Raw genomic sequence first — 21,113 nt, 5'->3', positions numbered from 1 at the left:
AGACACTGTGGAGCCAGCTCTGTACTGGCCCAGAGCTCCTGGCCCTGACTGCAGCAAGGGGCACTCACTTGAAGGTGAAGGCCTCGGGCGGGAGGTACACGCCATCGCCCACTCGATACTGGATGCCGTTCTTGGTGGCTAAGCTGTAGAGGACCCGGCCATCCAGGTCCTCGAGCTGCTCCATGACCCTGGGAATTTCTTTCTGCCTCATTTCAGCCAGACGTGCGCAGCTTGCACAGAACCTGAAGGAGTGAAGGACAGAAACCAAAGGCCCTTAAGTGGCTGGTAGTGACTACAAGCAGCTGCCACTGGCTTAATCCAGACTCTGGTGACCAAGAGGAAGAATTTACAGATGTTAGGAGGAACTGGCTTTCCTGCATTTTTATGTTCACGCTTTGAAAGCACTTATTTGGGACCAAAGCCCAGAGATACACACAATAGGAAAATGACAAGCCAACCCCACTTTTGAGTAGTCGATCCTAAGACATTAACAAACCATTTAGAATATGGTCAAGAATCCACCACGAGCGATAATGCAGACAGTGGTAAAGACAGGAACTCAAAACGTCAGAGGAGGCTCACGCTATTATCTCTAAAGGCTGAAGAGGTATTTGGTAAAATTCAACATTATTTCTGATTAATAAACCCTTAAAAGGAGAGTTAGAGATTGTCTTAAAAACAGATCAAGCCAAAAGGCAGCCCCAGGTTGACTGGAGAAACACCAGAGGCACCGCAGCGAGCCCTCCTAGCCTCGGCCCTGTCAGCCTTACTATCACACACCGCTCGCTCTGGAGGTGTTGGCTGCCACTTTTAGTTAAAACAAGTGAGGTACCAAGGTTAGAAAGGAAGATGTGGAGCACTAAACACTTTTTAAGAAGCAAAAGCCTCCCTAAAAGCGTTCCCCCACCAGCTCGAGTAAAATGGAATCAAAGGTCTCACTTATGAGAAAAGACACAAGATCTGTGGTACAGACACTGAGGAACCCAGAAAGACACATCCTGTCCCTGGATGGGACAGCTTCTCATGAGGGGGTCACTCCCCACCAGGCTGTCCACACACTTACAGCCACTGCAACCAAGTCAGGCTGGTCTTTGGTTGGTGAGGAAGACGATCAGAAGACGTGGGGAAAGCAAACCCAGCAGAGAAGCACAGGAAAAGCTCGAGGGGTTCATGCAGACGCATGGCGTCCTCGAGCACCGACAGAGTAGCCCAGAAGCCCAGTCGCAGCACTCACTTGTACTTGTTGTCCTCCATTGGCTGAGTTTTTGGAGGGGACTCAAATCTTGCATAGTCTTGGTCATACCAAAGCTGGTAGAAATAGGTCTTTCCATCATCCTCCGCCATCATGGCCTCAGGGTCCACGCCTCCCTAGAGATGAGGCTACCGTCAGCCATGATGACCCCACACATTGAGGAGGGGCACACAAAGGGCGCCAGGCACTCACCTCCAAGGCCCAGTTTTCCGACGGGGCTTTATAGATGACCTGCACTTTGCTGTGAATGTATGAAAGCTGCATGTCCTCACATTCGTCTACCAGGAACAGCTCCAGGGGGTCCGACGTGGCCCCGAGGACCGTGTCCGTCCCAGCACAGAACCAGTGGGCATGAAACATCTGCCCGTTGCTGCTGTCCTCCCACAGCGCCGTGACTCTGGAGCCAGAAGAGGGGGCGGGAAGAGAGTTCTAACTTGACCGGCAGATCTGGACCGAGTCTCCTTGGGGGACATGTATTTTTTGGTTTTATTATAGGGCAAAGAGCTGCTGCTATTCTTACAAAATAGGCACTCCTACTTACTCAACAGAAAGTGTGGGCTGAAGTCAAGCAGAGGGAAGGACACAAACCTTGCTAAATACAGTGGTTTTGAAGAATCATCTGGAATAACAGAAACACAGTCCCCCACTTCCAGGGTTTCCGAGTCGATGCATACCTTCTTATAGTAACTCTTCTTCCCATCGGTCTGAAAACAAGAGCTTAATTTCAGGTGAGGATGGGTTTGAAGGTCCGTGCTAGGCTTGACCTGCGAGTTCCTGTTACTTTATAGGAAAGTATCACTCATAACAATTTCTTCAAGAAGCCGTGAGCTCTACCAGCCTGGCTACTATAGAGAACATCCAACTTCTTTGGCTGGAAGCCTGCAGCAAAGGCTGTTCACATCCCTCTATCACCACCTTTGCCCACTTGTGTCAGCAGCAAATGGGATTCTAGCATTCAATTGTAATAGCACTGCACCCCACTCCCCACACCTCCCTTAGCCACACGGACCTCCTTCCTTCTCTCCCACAAGGAAAGCTGGTCCCACCTCAGGGCCTGTGCTCTGGTTCCTCCCCAGACCTTCATGCGCTGGCTACTCTCCAACCTTTTGGTCTCAGCTCAGATGTTGCCCCACCAAGAAGCCTCCGTGGCCCCAGCACCCTTCCTGCCCCCCGCCCTCCTGACAGTACATGTGTCACAGGCAGGGGCTTAGTTATGCCTAGGCCTAGAGCAGCATCCAGCAGGGTAGGCCTCACGCTTGTTGAGGGAACTGACCATCTTTGGCTTATGGACATCGAGGGAACAACACTGAGATGACATTCACTCTCCAGCTTCGGTAAAGGATTTGACCCTTAGACAGGCAGGTAGCCACAGAACCCCCGGGAGGCGGTCTGCTAGTGCCCCCAAACACCTACTCCTAGGCCAGAGAGGACTGTGAAGGCTCTCTTCAAAACAAGGTTGCAAGGGGAACCAGCCTGACACCCCAAGAAGTGTATCAAATGCCCATTCTGGGGACTTCCCTGGTAGCGTGGAGGTTAAGAATCCGCCTGCCGACACAAGGGACACCGGTTCGAGTCCTGGTCCGGTAAGATCCCACATGCCATGGAGCAACTAAGTCCGTGCACCACGACTACTGAGTCTGCGCTCTAGAGCCCGAGAGCCACGACTACTGAGCCTGCGTGCCACAACTACTGGAGCCCATGCACCTATAGCCTGTGCTCCACAACAAAGAGAAGCCACCACAATGAGAAGCCTGTGTACCACAACAAAGAGTAGCCCCCGTTCGCCGCAACTAGAGAAAGCCTATGCACAGAAATGAAGACCCAACGCAGCCAAAAATCAATACATAAAATAAAATAAATAAATAAATATATTTTTAAAAAGCCCATTTTGGAGTGTGATGAAAACTGAGTCCTTGGGCGTACAAGCAAAAAAATGCATTTCAGGTGCTTGACCACAGGCCTCGGCCTCTCAGCCAGCTCTGCTCTGCTCACGGGACAAATGGGCAGGTTTCTCAGCTGCAGGGCTCAGGCTGCTTAAGACGTCTGGCAGCGAGATACCACGAGACAACTGGCTTCTCAGAAGGGCAGCACTAAAACGACTGAGAGCCTGCTCCTGGATTACCTTGACAGCTTCTCCAACCCAAAAGATCCGATCCTTGTTCTGCTTCTTTTTCTTCCCCTGATGCATCTTTTTGGGTGATGGCATCTCTGGAATATTGTCATCCACTTCTTCATCATCATCTGCCTCCTTCATGGCCATGTTGGGACACCTACAAAGTCAGTTATTATAAGCAAGGTCCTCTTTAAAAGTAAAACCAATTGGGAATTCCCTGGCGGTCCACTGGTTAGGACTCTGTGCTCTCACTGCTGGGGCCCGGGTTCAATCCCTGGTCGGGGAACTAAGATCCCACAAGCCTCTCGGCGCAGGCAGAAAAAAAAATAGTAAAACCAACTGAAGGTGTTTTACTTAGAAAACAGGGACAGGCCTGGTGACAGCGCTAGACAAAGGGACCCTGACTGCTCTGTACCTGCCAACCCAGCTGTCCCACACAAAGCCTATTTGCCATCAGCTGGCATTTTCCTCCATTTCAAGAACAAGCGTTGGCCAAACCTACCTCCTCTTTTGGCAAGCCTGTTTGCTCCTTCCGCTACCACCAAATTTAACCATATCCTTACAGGCTTTACACTTTCCACACTCAGGCTGTTGACAAATCTAAAACACATTTAAAAAGTAATCAAACAGTCATTAGTAACAGCTGGTAACCAGTTTTTGGTGAATTTAAAAACTGTAAATTTAACCTCATTAGAAGTAAGGGAAGTAAGAGTTAGGAACAAGATACGAGGTTTGCATAGGTTAAGCCTGACACATGGTGCTGGGACAGGTGTGGGGAAATGAGAACTCGCACTGCTCAAAGGATAATTTGGTGACCCCACTCTGGAGAACACTGTTCCAGATCAAAGTTAAGTACGTGACCTACACCCCAGCAATTCTGCTTCTAAGTAGAGAAGAGTCACAGGAAGCCTCGTTAGAGTATCAGGTTGCCCATCACTGAGGGATAAGCTGGAAGAGTCACAATGAAATATTATGGAATAGTTAAAGTGTTAACTAGTATGACCTCCAAACAGCTCCCACGGAGATACTGAAGGTCACGTGGCAGACACAGATTAGTCCCGGAATTGGGGGCACCGCAGTAAGGAGTGTTCCAGCTCACTTCTACTCCTGGCTTCTGCATGTCTTTGAATATGTCATGTTAACATTGTCTCTGGGAGATATCTGACTCACCTACTGGGGTACTGTGAGAATTCAATTAAAAATGTGCATGAATACAATTTGAAAAAGAAACAAACACACATAACAGCTGTGAAAGATTCCAGTTTACGTATACTTTCTTAAAAAATTTTTTTAAAGCTTGGATACATATGTGCTAGATGAAATAAAGTAAAACCACAACAAGAATGGTGAGGACATGCAAATTCCTATTTAAGGGCAGCCACTGAAGACAAAGGAGACACTCTGAAGTCAGTGGCCAGTGTGAATGCAGGGCAGTTCTGAAGGCAGCTGCTGTATTTTTGTATTTAAGTTTTCATCCAAATTAAGTCAAACAGATACCAAAACACTGGGTTGGCCAAAAAGTTCGTTCGGGTTTTCCAAAAGATTGGATAGAGAAACCCAAACGAACTTTATGGCCTACCCAACAGACCTGATCCCTGGGTCATGGAATTAGGTGGATTAATTCCTCTAGAGTGAAGTAAATATATATTAAAAAATTCAGTAAGAGAGGTCTTTTCAGGCCTCAAAGCTAAGCTGGACAAAGTCCCCACTTTCCCAGGGAATTGATGCCATGAGACAAGGCAGGCTCCTGGGTGGATGTCCCTGCTTGGAGGAAGCAGCGCCTCTGTGGGGCAGTCACTCCCTCTGCCCTTACACTAGGGCCTGAGGACACAGTGGGACGCAGCCAGAGCAAAGGCACCCAGAAGGCCAGGCTCCTCTGCAACAACGGTGGTGCTGACGGCAAAGTGCCCGAGCACACCTCTTTTGACAGCCGTCTCAGAAGAAATGCAAGTCCCCCCAGATCACTAACTCTTTCTTCTAGCTTCTGTTTTAGGGGTCACATTTGAGCAGTGAAAATCTCAAGCCAGAAAGAGAAAGAAGTGAGTTCCTCAGAGATTTACAAGGGGAGCAGGCAAGGTTACCTCACAGACGCCACACCGCCGGCGTTTAAAGGCATTCTCTTTGTCTTCTTTGTCATCCTTTTCAATTTGCTCCGCAAAGAAAGTGTCAAAGATCTGGTAGACCAGCTTCGTAGTGGTGGCTTTGGTGGGGCCTCTGTCCTTCTCCTTGGCAGGATGCCGGATGGTCTGCCGCCTTTCAGCTCGCCTGGGAGAGAGTTTCCATGGTGTTAGCAGGCTGGGAAGAGCGCACAGGATGCTCTGCCTTCTGTCTCACGTCTTCAGTCTCATTCCTGCTGCATCCTTACCTTTTTCCCAAGGTGACCCCGGCCAACTTGATCAGGTCTCTCATGCAGGGGGTCAGGAAGATGGGCTGCTCGTCACTGTCCCCAGCCCGATCATAACTCTCTACTTGTTCCACCACAAACTGGGCGTGTCGAAGGAGAGAATCCTCTGTGAATCGATTCAGGTTCAGCATAGAAGGAGGAACAGTGGTCTTTTAGGAAAAAAAAAAAAAAAATCAGAGGTTTCCCTTAGGCTTAAGCAAAACTGGTCTAAATCAAATAAACAATTTCTGCTGACTCTGAACATGTTTTCTAGCACATCTCATATAAATAGGTGTGAATCCCATATTGTGAATAACCTTAACCTCTTACCTCAATCTTATTGATCAGGTCTTCGTATGTTGAGTCAGTGTTGTTCTGCAGGAACTCAACTACTATCTTACTTATGTAGATCTTCTCTTGCATCACGCTGAACAGTGGTGCATACTCTGGGCTGGGATCCATCAAAATGTATTCGGCAAATGCTGCAGTGAATAGATGTTTAAGAGAGCAGTTTGAACCTGATGGCAGCTACAGTGGCCAAAGGGCAGGGATGAGGCTACGAGGCATACGTAACAGGCTAAGAGTCATTCTGTACCCAAATGTCAAAAAACATGAAGTACAGTCCAGAGTTAGCTCATTCAGAAGGGGCCTGAGCCAGCTGGAGGACGGAGACTGGCCAAGTGGCTTTCCTTTGGCTCGATTCTGGTTTTTGGAATTCAGTTTGGGTTTCAGCTGCAAGAACATGACCTGCTTTTATACCAGAGGGTCAGTTCCAGGGCCAGTTGTAGCTAATATAAGGTCATTCCAGGGACCTCCCTGGTGGTGCAGTGGTTAAGAATCCGCCTTACAATGGAGGGGATGCAGGTTCGACCCCTGGGCAGGGAACGAAGATCCCACATGCCACGGAGCAACTAAGCCCACATGCCACAACTACTGATCTCACACGCCTCAACTAGAGCCCACATGCCGCAAACTACAGAGCCCACGTGCTCTGGAACCCATGCCACAACTACAGAGCCCACATGCCCTGGAGCCCACATGCCACAACTAAAGAAGAAAAAACCCACACACCACAGCTAGATAGAAGCCCGCGCATCACAACGAAGAGCCCGCATGCCTCAACAAAGACCCAATGCAGCCAAAGTAAATAAAATAAGTAAATGATAAATCTTAAAAAAAAAAAGGGCCCATTCCATTCAAACCTGACATGCTTTCCACATGGTCACATGAGCCTGACACTTCCCAGAGCCCAACCAAGCCCTATGAAAGACAGGAGCGAAGGGCCCTTTCAGCTCCCAGAAGAGTCCACGATTGGTCACATACTTACAGGTGCTAAAGCCAAGGAGAGCCTTTTCACCTCCATCAAAGCCAGCAATCCACCATTCATTTATTGGACCAAGATTTTTGCCATTAACACCACCTAAAAGGGGGGGAAAAAGTTTCCTGAAAGGAAAGTAGACTAAGAATACGCCTCTCAAAAACTGAGGAGGGTTAAGTGGCACTGAGTGCCCACCTGAGCCGACACCTCTTATCAGCCAAGCCGGGCAGTCCTTACTGGAGCCATCAGAGAGTCTGCTCGTAGCTGCTCACAGCCCAGTCTCAAGCCCTAACTTTAAGAGGCAATAGTTCCAGTTGAATATTGCTCTCATCTCAAAGTTTTGTTTGTACACTGTCCCAAACAACCTGGAACGTGCCACTTACCTTCGGGAGACGGGTCATCCTCATATATTGGCTTTGCTGAACCAGAAAAGAGGAGCTCGACATCCTTCTCAATGAGGCCGGTGTCGATCGGGCACAGGTGACCTCGTTTACAGTACACGCTAAACAGGCGACAGAGTGGATTTACCAGCTGACCAAAGGCAGGTTGAAGTACAGAGTCAAGCTCAGACACGAGGTGGACTACGTGCAGTCCCTAGACTCAGTTGTCTCCTTGGTTGCCAGAACACTGGCTCAGTACAGTGTTCTTTCACCCAAACAGCTTCTACCTGATTCGCCCACCTGGGTATCAAGAGTATAAGTGTCTGAAAAGGCAACGTGGAGAGGTCAGCGAGACTGATAGTGGGATGGCGGGAAATCTCACAAGGGCACCACCTGCTACACCCTCCCTCTGTGAGCCGCTAGTGGAGAAACAATGGCTTCTCAAACACATCCTACCCAGAGCTGTACAACCATCCCCTCTAGCTCCAAAATGTTCTTGTTGCTGAAAATGAAACCTCACACCCACTGAGCTGTCACTCCCTATCCCCTCCCCACCCCTGGCAACTGCTAATCTGCTTTGTTCCTGTGGATTTACTGCTTCATAACATTTCATATATGGTTAATTTTGTGCTATGTGACTTTCACCTCATTAAAAAAAAATTAAAATGAAGCACATTATACAACAGCATAAAAGGTGAGGCTTCCCTGGTGGCGCAGTGGTTGAGAGTCCGCCTGCCGATGCAGGGGACACGGGTTCGTGCCCTGGTCCGGGAGGATCCCACGTGCCGCGGAGCGGCTGGGCCTGTGAGCCATGGCCGCTGAGCCTGCGCGTCCGGAGCCTGTGCTCCGCAGCGGGAGAGGCCACAGCAGTGAGAGGCCCGTGTACCACAAAAAAAAAAAAAAAAAAAAAAAAAAAGGTGAGGTACATCAAGGACATTGGAAGGAAGGACTTCCACCTCCCTCTGGGGGTTCAGCCTCAAGTTTAAGGGCATCTACTGCCTAGAGATGCTCCTTGACATCTGAGAGAATGTGCATCATTAAGCAGGATGCCAAACTTGAGAAAATCACGGGTTTGGGGTGGGTTCTGCTTATGAACCTGCTCATGCTGGTCTCGAGGCCAGAGTGCCGTGCTACCCCTCAGAGTCCAGGCGGGTCACATGGAATCCGTGCAGGTCTGAGAGCACCACCACGCTCCCACCACCTAGGCCCTTGGAAGCCAAAAATCCACATCTTGGACTCTCACACAATTTAAAAAAATTAAAACATGACCACTTTGACTGGAGTTCCCCTACCAGGCATGGTAGGCAGACACGGGTCACAGCCTTGCCATCAGGACCCGAAGATGTGGGAAAGATGGACCAAGGGAGGGCAGGACACCGCAGATGCACAGAAGAGGAGGATCCAGCACCCAGCCTGACGGGCTGTCCACATGCTCCCTCAGTAGAGGTGACATCAGGGAGAAGTGCCAAGTCCCAGGCAGGGGCAGGACCCACTGGTTCACAGGAAGGACTTGTTTCCAGCTGCCACTTTCAGCCCAAGTACCAGAGGTAAACAGAGTTCCTAGTTAACCCAGGTGGTCTGGCTCCAATGGCCTGATGCTGCAAAGGCACGTCATTCCTAGGAAGTGTGTTCTTACTGCCCCCTTCCCAACCTCCTATTCTTGAGGAGTGGCCAGGAGACCCCAAGCCCTGACACTCCCGACTACAGTGGCCCCGGCCCCTAGTTCTCCTGAGCCTCTGCCCCAGGAATGCCACAGGGAAGCATGAGGCCATGAATGTCAGCCATGCCAACAGCATGTTTCCCCTGTGCTGTCAGGCAGAGGTTGAGCCAGGGGATCGCTGGTAGATGGCCAGCATTCCACTACAGATCAGGATCCTGATCGTGGAGCGTGGGAGACACCACCAACCACAGCGAGTGTACAGAGTACTGCAGGAGAAACATACTGGGGTTTCCCTGGGCCCAGAGCCCCCCAACCCACTGTGGGGCAGGAGCGTCGGAAAGGCTGCCCAGAAATGACTCCACCTGAGGCTACAACAGGCGGCCCACCCACCCCTCCTACTATTCTCTGGTCCAAGGAGCGGAAAAGCACGTGCCAAAGCTTGAAAGAAGACATGGGCTGGTCCTGGAGCCAAGCCATTTCCCACAAGAAGCAAAGTGAAGCACCTCCAGTGAGGGGGACAGAACGGAACCAAGGGGGCTGGAGAGCACGGGGACTCTGCTCACTCACAGGCTCGTCTGAGCCCTTCCAAAGGTACAGTCCAGACGCCATGGACCTCTAGGCCGAAGAGCCCGGCATCACTGCCACGGCCTGCAAAAAGCCCTGCAGGATCCAGGCCCCTCCCCAGGGCCCTGTTCCCCTACCACTCACCCCAGTCCCTCTACCCCAGCCACACAGCCTCTCACCTAGTCTTCCCTGGCCAACGTGCCCACCTCCCAGCCTCCACGTGCTGCTCCCTTCTCCTGGTGTCTTTCCCTCACTATCCCCTCGGCTTGTTCTTAAGCCACCGAGGTCTTTGCTCAGTCCCTTCCTCTCCATTCTAAACAACTTACCCCCACCCACTCTCTGCTCCCCATGCTTTTCACATCTGTCAGTGTCACTACCCGACAGGCCTAACTTTTGTTCTGCCTCTATGAGACCAGGGAGCTGAGGTGCTGCATCTGTAGCACCTCGGGCAGGACCTAGCAAACAGCTGGCCCTCACCTGAATGAGCTCCAGGATGCTCACCTGCTGAAGAGCTAACAGGTAGAGCTGTAACCACCCACCCACCCGCCCCACCACCACCACCAGCAGCAATCGTCTACCAGACGTCTACCAGCTTGCTGGCCCGTATCTTGTGTGAGCAGCTTAAAATGTTGCAGGTTAGGTGTTAAAAACTTCACTAGGATATTAAGAACTTAGGTGTCTTTAGGAAAATGCCCCATTACGATAAAGCAGAGGCGTATCAGTTACCTGAAGCAGGTCAGTTTGTGTTGGGGAAAATCCTCGTAACTCTCAAAGCCAGATTCATTGGCATCAAAGATGGACAGTCTCTCATTTGTCAACAACTGTATCTCTTCCACCTGAGAGACACTGACCATTAACTAGAGACACAAGAGACAGGGAACTATCAACATAAGGCTGAAAACAACAGCTGGAACTTACTGCATCAGGGGGATGCTGTTCATATCTTAGCTCGGGGTCATCCAGGTACTGTCCGCACTCAATGCACTTCAGAGGATCAGTCTGTGGAAGCACGAACACAAACGGCGCTCAGAGAGCCAGCCCCAAGCAATCGCACTAGTGGTGCACAACTGGTTTTACTCCCAGATATATGTTTACCTTGGAGGACAGTACTGCCATTTTGGTTCGAGCCATTTTCTTCTCAGTTCTGGGAACCAAGCAGAAGATTTTTTTAGTCATTTCACAACATATCAGAATCTGCCATCAAAGTTATACCTGATCCACCAGACACAGATGAGCACCAGATGCTGCATAAGGGGCAAGGTGTGAGGCTATGAGCATCTTTACCACGAGGAGGGGATCTGCCTCACACGGCAGAATTGGAACATCCCGGTCCTGTGCTCACACTCCATCACATACAAAGCTAAGGCTGCTCCAGAATTCACTAAAAGCCCCTTTATCTTTCTTTCTAGGACAACCACTTTAATATTATGATCTGCTTTGTATAAAGACAAAAATAAGTTCTTACGGTTCTTTCCATGTAGTTCTGCGTCTCTTCTCCTCCTAAATGGAGAAAACAAGAGAGTGTAGGGTAAAAAAGTATTTTCCATCTGGATAATGCTTAAGAATTTAATGTACAAGGTTATCACAAAATGTACATGGCTATCACAAAAGTCAGAGGCAGGAAGAGAGTCAGAAAACCAGTGAGACCCAAGCCATCTCCAGTGTCTAGTCTTATAAACAAAATTCCTTTTTTAAAAAAATAAATTTATTGATTTTATTTATTTTTGGCTGTGTTGGGTCTTTGTTGCTGCGCACAGGTTTTTCTCTAGTTGCAGCGAGCGGGGGCTACTCTTCATTGTGGTGCGCGGGCTTCTCATTGCGGTGGCTTCTCTCGATGTGGAGCACGGGCTCTAGGCACGCAGTAGTTGTGGCATGTGGGCTCAGTAGTTGTGGCTTGCGGGCTCTAGAGCACAGGGTCAGTAGTTGTGGCGCATAGGCTTAATTGCTCCGTGGCATGTGGGATTTTCCCGGACCAGGGCTCGAACCTCTGTCCCCTGCATTTGCAGGCAGATTCTTAACCACTGTGCCACCAGGGAAGCCCCTAAACAAAATTCTTATAACCAGACTTCCTTAAAAGACTCATAAGACCACTTTAAAAAAACAAACAAAAAAACACACAGCCTTACTGTATAAGTGGTACCTCAGAGTAAGTATATAACTGAAGAGGGGTACTATGGACTGAGTTGTGTCCCTGGCCCCCCACCCAATTCCTACATTGAAGCCCTAACACCAAATGTGACTGTATTTGGAGATGAGGCTTTTAAGGAAGTGACTATGGTTAAATGAGGTCACAAGGGTGTAGACCTAATCCAATAGGACCGGGGACCTTATAAAGAGGAAGGGACACCAGAGCTCTCTTTCTCCCTACGTGTTTGCACAGGGAAAGACCATGTAAGGAACCAGCAAGAAGACAGTCGTCCACAAGCCAGGAAGAAAGACTTCTCCAGAAATTAACCCTGCTGGCACTTTGAACTTTTACTTCCAGTCTCCAGAACTGTAAGAAAATAAGTTAAGTTGGTTAAGTCACCCAGACTGTCATATTTTGTTATGGCGGCCCCTGCTGACTAATATAAGAGAAAATTTATTTCTAGAATTATTTTGGGTAAATGAAGGAATGACAGAACACAACTATCACAATCTGTAACTCCCAGTGAAGTAATGGATTTAAGCAATGACTGTTAAAAACATTAGGTGAAAAGCTATGGGGAACTTTATAATGGATGGATCAGGCAGATGGCACCTGAGCTCAATGATCAATCCTAACACCTTAAAAATATAACCATGCCTTATGGTATGATGTAACAGGAAGTACACAGCATCACCTCAGAAGTACTCTGGGAAACAAGAGACCTGCCTCTGGTCAAGCCTCTGGTCCTAACTACTGGTCTGCAGGTGGACAGGGCTGGAGGGATATGTCAAGTCTGAGAACCCACAGACACTACAGGTAAGCTGGCTAGTTCCACCAAGTGCAAGTAAGGGGACAGGATGAAACTGCAGATGACACATTGAGGACAAACAGGAACCAAGTGTATTATATAGACTTTGCTGGGGTCCTGAACCCAGCTGTAAAACACACAATGGAGACCATCAGGGAAATCTGAACGGAGATTAGGTTTTTATATTATTGTGCTATGATAATGGTATAGTGGTGATTTTTTTTAAATTAATTTATTTTTTAAATTTTTGGCTGAGTTGGGTCTTTGTTACCGCGCACGGGCTTTTCTCTAGTTGCACTGAGTGGGGGCTGCTCTTCGTTGTGGTGCACAGGCTTCTCATTGCGGTTGCTTCTCTTGTTGCAGAGCGTGGGCTCTACGCGTGCAGGCTTCATTAGTTGTAGTACGCGGGCTCAGTAGTTGTGGCTCGCGAGCTCTAGAGCACAGGCTCAGTAGTTGTGGCGCACGGGCTTAGCTGCTCCGCGGCATGTAGGTTCTTCTCGGACCAGGGCTCGAACCTGTGTCCCCTGCATTGGCAGGTGGATTCTTAACCACTGCGCCACCAGGGAAGCCCAGTGGTGGTGTTTAAGAAGAGACTCCTCTCCTTTTAGAAGGACTTCTGTAGATATTTCAGCAATACATCTGGGATCTGTTTATCTTCAGAGTGAGGGAGGGTAAGGAGAATGAGTAAGGCTTGGGTGAAACATGCCTAATCATGGGTTGATAACTGCTGAAGGTTGATGAGAGTGTGAGGGTTTGCTACCCTTTTCTGCCTACCTTGGGGTATGTTTGAATGTTTCCATAAGAAAAATTGTTTAAAAATCACTTTAACATATTCCAGCCAATGGGATATTATGAAACACAGTAGAATTGAAAAAACTAGGCCTTACCTTTTCATCCTCATCTTTCTCATCAGAAACTTGTGGTTTTACTCTTTCAGGTTCTTTTTCTTCTGGTCTCCGTTTGCTAGCTCTATTGGATAAACAAATAAGTCAGATGTTAGCTTAAAAAAAAAAAAAACTATATTGCCAATTCACATAAAAAATGACAAACTAATGCCTTCCTACAGAAAAGCAAACTATTCCGAATAGATCTGGCAAAAAAGACACTTTCTTCCCATCCAAAGAAGAAAGTCCCCTTGTCACAGTAGCTCCAAAGGTGTGTCACTAACTCGTGATCCTGAAAGGAAGCCTTCAGAAGCCCCATGTGACCCTCAGACGTGGGGCCTGATGAGAGGTGCTGGAAACTAAGAGACACGTGACAGTGCAGTGACGGGAGCGCTACCCACGTGGCAGAGGGTATCAGGTAAGATGGGGCCCAGAGTTTGACTTCTTATCCAGCCCCGCCCAAACTGATCCAATCTTCCAATAGCAGCAGCAATTCCCTGTAAACCTCTACATCACAGATCTCCACAGATTTCGCTAATTTAAATTACACAAAGCACAGCACAAAAGCACAAGCATTTTAACCACTTACAGATCTTTGGGTTGACTTCTGTGCCTCTTTTCATCCTGAGAGGGGAAAGTGTGGGTGGAGAAATAAAGGGGGGAAAATTAATTTCTGAGCAAGAGCGAGACCAAACCCCGAAGTATCAGTTAATGATTGCAGCACTGTGGAATGAGAGAACAGGAAAATCTGGGCAGGTCTATAGGGTAGAGATGAGGCTTCAAAAATGTTAACTCAGTTCCCTAATGCCTACAAACAAGAGTTGACCAGTAGTTGGCAAACTTCCTGTAAAGGGCAAAAAAATAGACATTTTCAGATTTACAAGCCACAGACCTGTGTCACAGCTACTCAGTTCTGCCACTGTAGCACAAAAGCAGCCAGAAACAATACATAAGTGAAATGGTATGACTGTGTTCCAATAAAACTTTATGAAAACAGGCAGAGGGCCAGATTTGGCCTATGGATCATAGTTTACCAACCCCTGTCCTAGGATAGCTCAAAGTAAAAGGGAATATTATAGCCATTTTGCTTATGTCGGCCAAAATGCCTAGAGCTCCATCTGTCGTTTGGTCAGGGGTGAAGATGTCATATAGACAGGCATTGGGACAGTAGGAGTGGGGTAGGGGGTGACAACACTAAACTTCGGAATCTAGTATGGGAAAGAAGTAGAAGTAGGAATTCCTGACTTGGTCACCAACTCATTAAAAACAGCTAAGCCTCTGTACGAAAATTACCTTTCTGATATGCAGCTCACCTCTATAAAGCGAGAAATGTACACATAGATTAAAACAGAAGAAAAGTCAACAATACTAGACAAAGCCAAATGTTTGATCCTTTTGTCCTCTTCTGCCGTGAGGCAAAAGTGCTGGCTGTGTGGTCTAAAGCTCCTGCCAGTTGCCGTGTGAGGAAAATTGGTGGTTTGACAACACTGCTAAGATCTCTCTAGATCTGAAGGGGCGCCAGGCGAGTGCTGACAGTAAGGTAACGAATATCCAGACAGAAAAGACGAGAGACAATAAGATGTTAGATAGAACAAGCTGGAGGAAACACTGAAAGGATCATCTGCCATAGAACAAGAAGGGGTGCCCGCTGGAAGCGAGAATGCTCACAACCCAGTAAGTCTGACCTCTGGCTCTGCTCTCTAGATCTCAGACAGAAAACCAGAGACAATCCTGGGACCACCCTCGTTTGGCTTCTCTTAGACAGGGATCAAACTGCTAAGGAGCTTAGGAGTCCTGTGCTGCAGCCCCCAGGAGGTGTATCCCTCTCCCCTGGAGTTCACAACCCTGTGGGTAACCTTGCTGCCCAGGATGTTTACAGAGGCCCACCCCTGGATCAATGTAGTGTTTTAGGGTTTAAATGTGCTCGCTTAGCTGAACTGGGGAAGCTGGCTGGGAAGGGAGGAGCTAGGCTCAGAAGAATTCAGGAGACTGACTGGTTGGTAAAGCAGCACAAGTGTGATGACACCATGTAGCTGGGGTGACACGTCAAGCCTTCTCAGGGCAGAGGCTCTGAAGAGAAGCTGGCTCCACAAACACCTTAGTCCAGCACACACAGAGGCCCTGCCCACCGTTATGATACACAGACAACTGAACACTATGTATCAGGCGCTGACATGAAGTGACAGCCACCCACCCCCAGGAAGGGTAGCAGCTGACCTGCCCAGTGCCACCCCACAGGCAGGGAGGGCTGGAGCTGAACACAGAGCCCTACCCCACGCCATTTCTCCCCACCAACTGGGAACGTAAGGATCAGGTAGAGGTAAGTGACAGAGTCAGTCTTTACTTTGTCTTCTCCTTCATTCACTTCAGCCTGAGCTCCTCCGGGCCTCGCATCTCTGTCTGGCTCCTCCTTAGCTTTCTGTTTAGGTGTTCTGCCGCAGAACGAAACACACAGTCAGCTCAGGGCGCCCACTGCCATTTCAAGCAACCCCAGTGAGGGGTTTACACAGTCTCCTCCCCTAAGTTAGAGCATGGATTGTATTTCTTATCTGAAGGGCAAGTTTTCAGAGCAAGAAACCCAAAAGGCATTTATTACTTCAGAAAGTATGACCTTGGAAGCACCATCTACACCTCACGGTTGCTGAGACACACAGTAGTTTAAAAACAAAAGAGACAACAGGGCTCCACTGATCTCTGGTAACCTGATGGGAATCCTGCCTGTGGTGGATTCCTGTGCAGGTTTGCTAGCTGGCCTGAGGTGCCGTCCGGAAAGTCCTCACCTCTCCTTCCGCCAGGGCCCGGCCACTCAGTTCAGGTGTTCTGCCCACCCCAGACTCAGGCCCAGTCTCAACATTTGCTTCAGCCCACTGTCTGTCCGAGGCTGCTTTCTGCCCTCAGGTGCTGCCACTGCCATGAGAGCACACCCAGGCTGGCCAAGTCTTGGGGCTGAAGCGGGTCCACCTGACCAAGATCAGCCAATGGCCACTGAGCTGCAAACATGTAAGCTCAAAACACGCTTGCTCTCGTAAGCCACTGAGCTTTGGGGCAGTTTGTCATACAGCGTCTGCACAGCTGTGGGGAAGAGACAGAGCTGCTCAGTGCCCTTTAACCACCACCTGACTAACTGCTTGCTTTATGAGCACCACTAAGAACAGGCCTGGGGTCAAGGTCAGCTAAATCTCGCCTGACCTCAGCCTTCACTGTGGTGGCCTGACCTTCCACGAGCAGAAGTCATCCACACATTATATGTATGATCAGTGCACTTAATGCTCTGTCCAATCCGTTATTTTTACCAGAATGCTTATTTTAGCAAGTAAGCTTCACAAAGTACAAAGACATGTTAACTATACTTACAGTTCTTTGGTTTGACTTCTGAGTCTCTTTTCTTCCTAAGTGGAGGGGAGGGGGAGACAAAGAAAAAAAAAAGACTAGTTAATTTTTCCATTTGATTTGAATCTTTCTACTAAAGAGTTTTACGGAAATAAAATACCTAAACTGATCCTGCAGTCTAGTTGGAATAAAGATTCTCTTCTTTCAAGACAGCACATTTTTGGGACTTTCCTGGTGGTCCAGTGGCTAAGACTCCGTGTTCCTAATGCTGGGGGCCCAGGTTCAATCCCTGGTCGGAGAACTGGATCCACATGCCACAACTAAGAGTTTGCATGCCACAACTAAAGATCCCGAATGCCGAAATAAATTAAAAAAAAAAAAAAGGCACTTTTTTGGGTGGGGTAGGTAGGCAGGAAGTTAAAGAACTCTTAGACAGATCCTGATGTTTAAGAGGGATTTGGGGGCAAAATACTATCACTTGTTATTATTAAGTGTTGACAGTCTCATAGAAAACTTTATCAAAACTAGGAATCTAATAAAGAAATAAAGTAGAATGACCCAATCTGGAAAAGAGCTCCATCTCAAACATGGACAACAAATTGTTTTGAGCCTGAATTTAGAGAGCTAAACACTCCTCTCCAGAGAGGAGAATGCAGCCTCAGGAACCCCACACACTTTGTAAGGAGATCACAAAGGTTGGTGATGTTAACAGAAGAAACACATTGCAGACCTCCCTACTGGAAGAAGAGATCCTGGGGGTCTGGTCACAGACAACGGATTTCAATCTTGCCCTAAAATCCTTCTTTGGAGGGTGGTGGTCAAGCTAGCCCACTAGAACCGCTTCTTCTCAAACAATCCAACATGTGTCCCAACTGTAACTGCTGCTAACTTTAGCTAGGATCAGGGTAGGGAAGAGATCAGTTAAAGACTAGTTTCAAGTACCAAATGATTCAAGAATTATACATCTTAGTTAATTCCCCATTAGGACAAAATAACAGACACCCATCCTTTAACAGGCTCTCAATAAGGGCACACACCACCCATTTGAGTTTCTAAGAAACTTCTAATCAATGTCTTAATAAAACCAAAAGGGACCTGATATTGTTCTGCCACCTGTGACTGACCAATGTCAGCCCTTTGTCATATGGGGCAGTGCTGTCTAATGGTAAAGCTTCCAGTATCAGACCCCCAATTCCTACTCCCTCCCATGGGGGTTCAGTGGGTACAGCTGTATTTCACAGAATCTGAAACTCTGATTTTACAAAGGAGCTGGAGGTCTGGGGAAAGAACTCATCTGATCTCAGTTAAGAATGCAACTTTATACCTGGACGATACTAGAGCACTTTAGCACCTCATGTGTTTGAAAATGAGACCTTCACAAGGACCTCATGGGCAGGAGAGGCAGGCAGGCAAGGGGACAGACTGAAGCTCTGTGACTGACTGATCAAGTGGCAGAGGTCCAGCTGACTTCCAGGCCTACTGCTGATTTACTATCACCAGAGCCACGTAACACACCTTCCACATACAGAACCAGCAGAAAAATGAGTTTGAAGAGCATTTTAGCTAAATCCAAGGTCATTTTGATCGTTAGTGAAAGTCATTCTGTTCCTACACGCTCCCCACACCCTGACCACCACCCCCTCCTAGAACCAAATGGGTTCTAAGATTAAGGTGGAAGTGACAAACCTGGAGGTGACCAGGCTTTACTTTATCATCTCTTTCTTCTTCTTCCACGTGTGTTCCTGGTCTTACTCTTCCCGGTTCTTCTGCAGGGAGAGGTCCAGCAACTCTGTCAAGCAAAATCACACACCCTAAGGGTGACTTTCACAGACTCCTCCCATGGAAGCAATTTTCAAAAGGTCTTCCTTCCTACCCACCACCCCCCAAAATCAATCTTCATCTCAGGAGCCCTGAAAGGCACATATTACCTCAACATTTAATATTTAATACAACCTTTAGATCTAGTACTGATAACGGCCAGTTGCCCCCAATTCACTCTTTGCAAGACAATTCTACCTGAATCACAAGGTTAATAATCTGACTGCAAACTCGGCATCCTTAAGCTATCTATGGTCACCCTGGCAACTCACTATAAAGTTCTTCTTTTTAGAAGATTTCAGAAAAGTAATTTTAGTCATCAAGATTACATATTGCACAGAAAAGATTTATTATTCTTACCGTTCTCTGGATGTAACTCTACGTCTCTTTTCCTCCTATGTAGAGAGAAGGGAAAAAGAGAAAAACAATATTTCAAAAGAAGATCAAAACCAAAAGCATGAGTCAAACTATTAAATAAACACATTTGATGTGGTTAAAAACAGGGGTTGAGGGGTAATCTGGGTTTGGGGGAGATCTGGGCACCCTTCAGCCTGGTGTTGATGTCCCACCACCCTCAAAACAAAGAGAGGCCCAGGAGCTGGCCCGGCACACATCTGGGTACTAGAAGTCATCTAGTGACGCTATGTAAAGTCAAAGATCCACCTCATGTCAGGAATTTGTTAATACTAGAAAAAAACCAAAGGAGTAATTTGGGATTCACATCAGGAAGTGATGATGACAACCTAAACTGGACACCAGCTCTTCTCTGATGAATACCTTAGTACACTACTTCCTTAAGTTCACAACACTTGCCATCTTCAGGATATCTGTATTTATGTATTTAAGAGGGATAAAAATATTGTGGTGATGAAACCGATCTGTCTTGTTTGAGGTGGAGGTTACAAGAATGCATGTGTGCGTACACGTGACCATACATGCACAGTGAATAAAGTCTGTAGATTACGCCGATGTCCATGTTCTGGTTTTGCTATTACAGTTATGTGAGATGTCACCATTGGAGAAAGTTGGGTAAACTACACAGAACCCCTGTACTATATTATACGGAATTAATCTGTATGTGCATATATAAAATTCTGCCTCCAGACTGCCTTTAGACTTGAGCTACAACATCAACTCTTCCCTGGGTCTGCAGCCTGGTGGCCTGTCCTGCATATTTCAGACTCGCCAGCCTGAAGTCGTGTGACTCAGTTGCTTAAATTAATCTCATATACACAGACATCACTGGGTCTGTTTCTCTGGAGAACCCTAAGATAGATTTTATACTAATATACTACAGTAATATATACATACATATAATCTGAAACAATATAGAAGAAACTGATGAATGCTCGCCTCTCAAAGGAAGGACAGGATGGAGAGGGGGGAGTACCACCCCTATGTACCAAACAGCCTTTTGTACTGTTTTACCAAATGCATGTATTTAATACCTGTTTTAAAAAACATAGTGAGATCTCAAAACTTTAAATTGACAAAAGAAAGATTCTCTCTGTAGTACTACTTATTTGACCACCACCACCTGATAACACTGGTGTGGTGCACTGAGCCTTACTCTAGCATATCGGGATAAACCCTGTTTCGACAAGTGTTCATCCTCCAAGTCCCCAAGGTCTCACACACACTGCCAGTGAAACTGCTTCCTGCTTGGGAAAGAGTACCCCAGTTCGTTTCTTTAGAAGGTAGAAGGCTATGTAAGCCCTCCAAAAGGTTAGAGGGCAAAGAACAACTCTAAAACTGGCACACTTGTTAAAAAAAAAAAAAAAAAGACTTGCCAATATTACAAGAGCCAGCTTGCTTTCACCTGTGACATGTTTTCTTAGGAGGCAAGGGATGTGGCCATGTGACTTGGACAAGCTGTTTCCCTCTGTCTCAGTGTCCCACCTGTGAGTGGGTAGTCTGACTAAACAGGAGAATGAGTGTGTCTTTTACAACAGGACGTCAAGTCCACCTCAATGATATTGGTAGCCTTGAGTCCAATGCTTCTCGCTCAGTGCAACTGTGCCCCCCAGGGGACATCTGGGAAAGTCTGAAGGTGATTTTGGTTGTCACAACTGGGAGGAGAGAGAGGGAATGTTACGGGCATCTAGGGAGTAGAGGTCGGGACCTTGTTAAACACTCTACGATGCACAGGACTCACCCCCACAGCAAAGGTTTATCTGGCCCCAAAAGTCAATGCCTTGGTTGAGAAACCCTGCCTTAGAGCAAACCACGGATACTCATCTTTAGCAGGTAACAGGGCATTTACCACCCACCTGTAAACCTACAGACTTCCCCACTTACACAGCTAATCCTATGGCAGGACTGAAATAGATAGCATGTGACCATCTGGTATTATCTAGGTTTGCCCCTCAAGTCACATGGGACAGTGCTGGAGACTGACATTTTCTATATTGGAGGCCTTTGGGAAGCCACCAGTTTTCTAACCTAAAAAGCCTAAGCAGCATTATTACAATACAC

At 47.6% G+C, this 21,113-nt stretch overlaps 1 protein-coding gene across 5 annotated transcripts in view; it reads right to left on the bottom strand.

Moving 5' to 3' along the window:
• The window catches only part of DNMT1 (DNA methyltransferase 1), a 42,951-nt gene that overhangs the window by 10,223 nt on the left and 11,615 nt on the right, over nucleotides 1-21,113 (bottom strand). For all 5 annotated transcript variants that reach the window (XM_081232092.1, XM_081232093.1, XM_081232089.1 and 2 more), the window contains exons 7-27: nucleotides 18,999-19,033; nucleotides 18,507-18,609; nucleotides 16,845-16,879; nucleotides 15,835-15,922; nucleotides 14,080-14,114; nucleotides 13,494-13,575; nucleotides 11,136-11,170; nucleotides 10,766-10,814; nucleotides 10,589-10,669; nucleotides 10,397-10,506; nucleotides 7,450-7,568; nucleotides 7,076-7,168; nucleotides 6,079-6,230; nucleotides 5,731-5,918; nucleotides 5,447-5,630; nucleotides 3,868-3,965; nucleotides 3,375-3,522; nucleotides 1,841-1,956; nucleotides 1,445-1,649; nucleotides 1,235-1,368; nucleotides 69-242 (exon numbers count right to left, since the gene is read on the bottom strand). In XM_081232092.1, the coding sequence (XP_081088218.1) occupies nucleotides 69-242; nucleotides 1,235-1,368; nucleotides 1,445-1,649; nucleotides 1,841-1,956; nucleotides 3,375-3,522; nucleotides 3,868-3,965; nucleotides 5,447-5,630; nucleotides 5,731-5,918; nucleotides 6,079-6,230; nucleotides 7,076-7,168; nucleotides 7,450-7,568; nucleotides 10,397-10,506; nucleotides 10,589-10,669; nucleotides 10,766-10,814; nucleotides 11,136-11,170; nucleotides 13,494-13,575; nucleotides 14,080-14,114; nucleotides 15,835-15,922; nucleotides 16,845-16,879; nucleotides 18,507-18,609; nucleotides 18,999-19,033 (2,264 nt within the window). The remainder of the gene's footprint in view (nucleotides 1-68; nucleotides 243-1,234; nucleotides 1,369-1,444; nucleotides 1,650-1,840; nucleotides 1,957-3,374; nucleotides 3,523-3,867; nucleotides 3,966-5,446; nucleotides 5,631-5,730; nucleotides 5,919-6,078; nucleotides 6,231-7,075; nucleotides 7,169-7,449; nucleotides 7,569-10,396; nucleotides 10,507-10,588; nucleotides 10,670-10,765; nucleotides 10,815-11,135; nucleotides 11,171-13,493; nucleotides 13,576-14,079; nucleotides 14,115-15,834; nucleotides 15,923-16,844; nucleotides 16,880-18,506; nucleotides 18,610-18,998; nucleotides 19,034-21,113) is intronic.

Source organism: Mesoplodon bidens (assembly GCF_964165515.1).
Source record: "Mesoplodon bidens genome assembly, chromosome: 4".
Lineage (NCBI taxonomy): Eukaryota > Metazoa > Chordata > Mammalia > Artiodactyla > Ziphiidae > Mesoplodon > Mesoplodon bidens.
This window is presented reverse-complemented; position numbering and strand designations above follow the sequence as displayed.